Source organism: Lethenteron reissneri, unplaced genomic scaffold, assembly GCF_015708825.2.
Source record: "Lethenteron reissneri isolate LAM-NWPU_2019-01 unplaced genomic scaffold, ASM1570882v1 scaffold_146, whole genome shotgun sequence".
Classification (NCBI taxonomy): domain Eukaryota; kingdom Metazoa; phylum Chordata; class Hyperoartia; order Petromyzontiformes; family Petromyzontidae; genus Lethenteron; species Lethenteron reissneri.
The window spans coordinates 1-6,030 of NW_026891179.1; the positions used below are offsets into that span (position 1 = coordinate 1).

The following is a 6,030-nucleotide window of genomic DNA, read 5'->3' on the forward strand; positions in this document are numbered from 1 at the left end:
TATTGTATCACTGTACATGTGCTCTGCACTTCCTATGAGTCTTTCCTTTAATCGAATATCTACCCCAACACTACCCATAATTAGCCTAATGGGACATATACTGTTTCAAGTTGTTTATGAATACCACAAAATATTTTTATACTAATTGTTAACGGAAAGTCCCTTCCAAATGTGCAGAGTGGCTATACACCACCATCTTGGGGAAGATGCCTTATGCCTCACTCTGTGGTATTCATCCACAACCTCACGGCGCTGCACCGCTTGCGGTTACGTAACTAACGCAAACATTTCCGCATACAGGAGTACCTTGCACTTTCGTCTGGTTCGGGACCAGAGCGTGGACGAATGTAAAAAATGGACGAATGTCAAAGCAGAGCCTTTATTTAGCTTGCACATTTAATAACTAGAGTGAATGTAGAATGTACATGCAAATAACTACAGTCACTATTTAATACATGCGTGCGAAACCTAAATAATCAGAAATAAAAGAAAAATTTATGTAAGAATACATACGAAATATGTCAATGGGAGAGTGGTGGTAGGAGACTTGCTGCGGAGCATTGACATATTTCATTGCTTCCTTTTAGTACCTTTCACGCGACGGTCAATGGTAGAGTGTATAGCAGATCGTATAATAATAAAATGTATAAAAGTGTAATGTTTAATATAATGTATAAGGTAATATATAGTATCGTAATTGTATAGTGAATATACAGCAGTGTGGTATACAGTAGTGTGGGTAGAATAATACATAGTGTAATATTACAATGTATAGTCTAAGGTATAGGGTGGTGTATAGTAATACAGTATATAAATTAATGTTGGGTTTGTCTATGGCAGTATATAGTACGGGGTAGACCCGTGTGATGGTAGAGAAAAAAGTTTAGCTGGAGGCATATAATATTTTTGCGACATAGAATTGTAATGTATGACTTACTATTAGTAGCTCAGCTTATTGGAGGGTATATTTAGTATATTGATGATACCGATGTAGTTTATATTTAAGTTTTTTTATTACGTGGTGGTTTAGCTGCTGCAGCCCCTTGCTATTAAAATTCCTTCCCTCTATTACTGCTAACCTTACTCCCTCCCTTTGATGCTGCTAATCCTGCATACTGCATAATGCACGGGCATAATATGACTTTGAAACCCCCCCACCTCCTACGCATTCCACAAGTAGTGACTAATCCCATATCTGCATTTCCCATAAATATGCTAAATTCCTCTTGATATGCAAATTCCTTTGTCAAGGCACCCCTTCCCCCTCCAACCCAGCTTAAATATACGCTGCCAAGCCTGGTGGTGCCCATTCAGACGCTGTCTTTCCGACAGACCTGTTCTTCACCTGAGGACGGCTGCTTGCGTTGTGGCCAAAACGTCGTGAGAATTATTTTATTATGTTTTATTTTTAATATTTTATTATTTCCCTTCTACGTGACTTTACCGAAAGAACCAAGAAGATGAATTCCTGCAGTCACGAAAGCTTTAAATCGAAAAATAAAACATAGGCCATTAACCTTATGCTTGACAAAGTACGATCCGAGGGAAAAATTGCAATTGTTTCTGCCATGTCATGAATAGCAAGCACTCACTTGGAAAATGGCCAAACTCTTCATTCAAGATATCTCTAGATATTAAACAATAGAGTCCACTTGTAACTTCACCAGAAGAAATGCTATGGGTCACTTGATGCAAAAAGCTCATCTCTTGGTGATAGTTGAAATCAGTATGGGCCATCACTTTACATTTTAATGCCTTGATCGCCAAATTGCAAGATGTGAAAAAAATAACATGCCTTTTGGAGGTCTTACAATCCTTTAGGCCGGAAATTTAAAGCAAATCTTGCATGTGTTTTGTCATGGAGGGAGACCTCAAATAGTCGAAGCAATGTTGAATCAATCAGTGCTTTGGTTACATATAGTGTAACTGAGACTTCAAACCAACATGCGAATTGCCACAGCTGCAGAAAATTCTGATGAAGCCAAGTTCGCCAAATGTTTAATGGATGTTGGAAATGGAAAGGTAACTGTGGATATATTACTTGTCCATTTAAAAAGTCAAATTCCAAATAAATACCGACTTTCATCTGAAAACCTTTGCAATCTCTGTTATAATGGCTATGAAGACCTAAGGGATAACTTCAAGGAGGCCATATGGGGTGCAAACCATGCCATCAGTTCTCCTAGAAAGAGTGTTGTTGATTTGATCAATTCAATGATGATGAACCATTTTCCTGATGAAGAAAACAGTTTACAAAAGCTCAGATACAGTGGATAATGAAATAATCTATCCTTTTGAATTCATCAACCATTCTGCATATCTACCGCACTTGCTCAAACTGAACGTTTGCTTCCGCATTATGCTCCTTTGGAATTTAGACACTGCGACGGAACACGCAATATCATCTTGACAATGAACAATTGCATAATTAATCAAAGCCATTGTTGTAAGTGGACCCCACTTTAAGGAGAAGCTATTGTCCTTCATTCCTCTGGCTCCAGCTGAAAAGAGATTTCCATTCTCAATGACAAGATAATTTCCAATTCATCACGCTTTTCAAGTCACCGCCAACAAGAGCCAAAGATAAACACGGCAGAAAATTGGAATCTTCCTCCTTTAGTTACTGTCTTTTACAATTTACCATATACTTGCCTTATCTTAGCCTTCATAGGTTACAATTGAAGCCCAAAGGCACCTAAGCCCTCCTGCAGGACCTATGAGATGAGGGCCCGTAGGCCCCAACATCTTCTAATTATAAAATAACACGAGAAAATGTGGTTATAATCAACAAAGTAAATACAAATAAATATTAAAGTATTTAATAATTGTTTATGAACTTAAATTATGATGATGCTGCACAGTCTCTGTCACTTAATCTCATCACTTTCTTTCTCTCTCGCTCACTCGATGCAGTTTTGTAGCGTTCCAGATGTAATTCACAGATAGCCAAAATCGCAAGTTGGTGAATATCGAGGGAACACTATATATCTACTGGGTGTACTTCATGTGAGTGTGTAATGCATGCGTGTATATTTTCTGTAATTGGTGTGTATACCTGCTGGGTGTACTGAGTGTGAGTGTGCAATGTATGTGTATATTGTATGTATTTTGAACTTTCACACCATATGTAGCCAAACGTGCTAATCGGAGGTGCATATTGTATGTAATGTATGTTTGCTGGGTGGACTGCATGTGTGTGTTTAATGTTTGTATATTTGTTTGGTGGACTGCGTGTGTGTAATGTGTGTGTGTATATCTGCTGGGTATACTGCATTTCGGTTTTTAAAGCGTGCATATATTGTGTATAATGTGTATGTATATTACGTGTAATGTATATCTACAGAATCAGTGAGATGGAGCAAAGACCCAAGACGCCGCCCGGTGCTGGTGGAACACACCAATGTGACCAGTGTCCATATGGCATGGACCAGACTGGACACATGCATCTGCACCAGAAATCACACACAGCCAAGAAGCCCTTCAAATGCACTGTGTGTGGGAAGGCATTTGGAAAGTCAACACAACTTCAAATTCACTATAGAACACACTCAGGCGAGACACCCTTCAAGTGCACTGTGTGTGAGAAGGCATTTAGACAGTTGTCACATCTTCAAATGCACCAGAGAACACACACTGGTGAAAAGCCCTTCAAATGCATTGTGTGTGGTAAAGCTTTTAAACAGTCAGCATCTCTTAATGTTCATCAGAGAACACACACAGGCGAGAAGCCCTTCAAGTGCACCCTGTGTGGAAAGGCATTTGCTGAGTCAGGACATTTTTATAAGCATCAGAGAACACACTCAGGTGAGAAGCCCTTCGTGTGCACTGTGTGTGGGAAGGCATTTAGCCAGTCATCTTATCTTCGTAATCATCAGAGAACACACACAGGCGAGAAGCCCTTCAAGTGTGCTTTGTGTGGGAAGGCATTTGCACGGTCAGAAGCCCGAAAGAGGCATGAGAAGATCCACAAGGAAACGGAGGTGGAAACGAGAAGTGAAAATCAAAGTGCTGCATTGAGCCCATCTGGCATGGAACAAGAACCGGAAGACAACCGCAGCTTCGCAACGTGGCGAGCAGTGAAGGTGGAATGTGAAGAAGTGAAGGTGGAATGTGAAGATGTGAAGGTGGATTGTGAAGAAGTGAAGGTGAAATGTGAAGTAAAGGTGAAATGTGAAGGTGAAATGTGAAGATTTAGATTTGACTCCAGAACCCGACCTCCAGGTGGTTGGAGGCAGCGTGAACCAGGAGGAGCATTCGGACTGAGGGAGAGCGAGGCGACCCCCAGGAGTTTGTCGATATGGAGGTGTAGGTGGAGTTTTTGGGGGAGCGTTGTGTTGCGAGTAAAATGGATGCATACGAGTCAGTGGTGTACAGTGAAACATGCTCCAGAGCCACAAGCAGAAATTTGAGATTTGAAACCAGTCCTGGCCAAGACAAAGGCGTGGGGCACCCACTGTTAAGGCAGCTCAGTTGAGTATCACCAAGCAGGAGCAGCACCAGCAGCAGCACCTGCGAATCTGCAGCACCAGCTGCAGCAGCAGAAGCAGTGAACAAGGGAGGATTTCCCAGCGGAGAGGACAATGTATTCATGTACGACATAAATATTCTCAATTGAGCAATACCCTGCACCTTATATGGAATGTGGCTCTGCGCCTGCCTCATGTGGTGTGCAGCAGTCTGGTTCTGGACAGCATACTGAAAGAGCTGCCCTTAGACTGAGCAGCAGATGGGGATTTGTGAGTTGCAGGGACTTGAAGGCCATCCTGACTCTACCAGCCTGAACCTGTTGACCCTCTGAGGCCTGTCGAATGGCATCTCGCTACTGTGCAGCTGCGTGTAGCTGTGTGTGCAGAAGTGCAGTGGCTGAGTGCAGCAGGACGCAGCTGCGTGTGTGGTGTAGCAGTGTATGTATGTTGAACTTATTTCACACCGTTCGTAGCCACTCATGCTCATCGGAGGTGCTAGCAGTGTGCTATGCTGTGACAGGTGCACACTGTTGTTGTGCCAAGTGTTCACTGTGCTGGGTGCATGCGAGGACGGGCTTGTGTCGGGGCGAGGTGTGTGCGGGTTTTTATTATATTCCCTGTATTTGTTCTGGGGGTGTGGCATTGATTGCAACAACCGCACCTCCCTTAACTTGGTAAGAGCCAAAATAAATCGCTCAAACCCCTAAATCTGTCTCGGCCCTGGTTTGTGCTGCCTTGCCTCCCTTGTTTGATATTGAGAGCCTCGGTAACCTTGAAGATTGCACGTGAACGGTGCACGTGTGGTTTGGATAAAACAAAATGCTGCTTAATCCAGAAACATCGGAGGTTCTGCTGGTTGACACTTGGGGTCAGTGGAAAGCATGAGTGGGAGGATCAGGTGTGGCGGCCGTGGACTCGAGGATTCAGTTTTCTACTCTTCTCAAGAACCTCGGCACCATACTCAACTGCGTGTAAAATATTGTTAGGTCCTGCAATTTCAATATCGGGCTCTACGACATCGACCACTATTGAGTCACACCATAGTCAATACAGTTGCGTGTAGCATAGGATCGACAAGGCTTGATTATTGCCACTTACTACGAGACATCTGGAAGAAAAAAACCTTACCAACCTGCAGCGTGTACAAAATTCTCTGGCATGTGTCGTGAGGTACTGCAAGATCCGACCATGCCTGTCCAGTGCTCGCTGAGCTACAATTGGCATCTGCTTGCCGAACGAATACATTATAAGGCCGCACTCATTTTACGCAAAGTGCTTGCTACAAATAAACCACAATACTTAGATGATTGTGTCAAGAGCATAAACCAGGGGTGTCCAAACTTTTTGCAAAAAGGGCCAAATTTGATAAAGTGAAGATGCCCGGGGGCCAATAGTTCCTTCTGAAATTGTTTTAACCACGAAAGTTATGTGAAAATACACTGTTATAAAAAAAAATTCAGTCAATTACCTTTAGTTTTCAAATGACAATGTAACCAAATATAAGCCACTCAGGCAGACGTGAACAACTCTAAAAACACAATTCTGCCTTTCATTCAGTCAGATA

At 42.4% G+C, this 6,030-nt stretch overlaps 1 protein-coding gene across 1 annotated transcript; it reads left to right on the forward strand.

Annotated features, from left to right (window-relative positions):
• Positions 1-26: 26 nt before the first annotated feature.
• Positions 27-5,168, forward strand: LOC133362380 (zinc finger protein 239-like). Its single transcript, XM_061581312.1, has one exon. The coding sequence runs from the start codon at positions 3,330-3,332 to the stop codon at positions 4,185-4,187; it is 858 nt and encodes a 285-aa protein (XP_061437296.1). The 5' UTR covers positions 27-3,329; the 3' UTR covers positions 4,188-5,168.
• Positions 5,169-6,030: the final 862 nt, after the last annotated feature.

What these genes read in the sequence shown, in the direction of transcription:
- LOC133362380 (XM_061581312.1), top strand. Translation starts at nt 3,330, where the DNA reads ATGTATATCTACAGAATCAGTGAGATGGAGCAAAGACCCAAGACGCCG.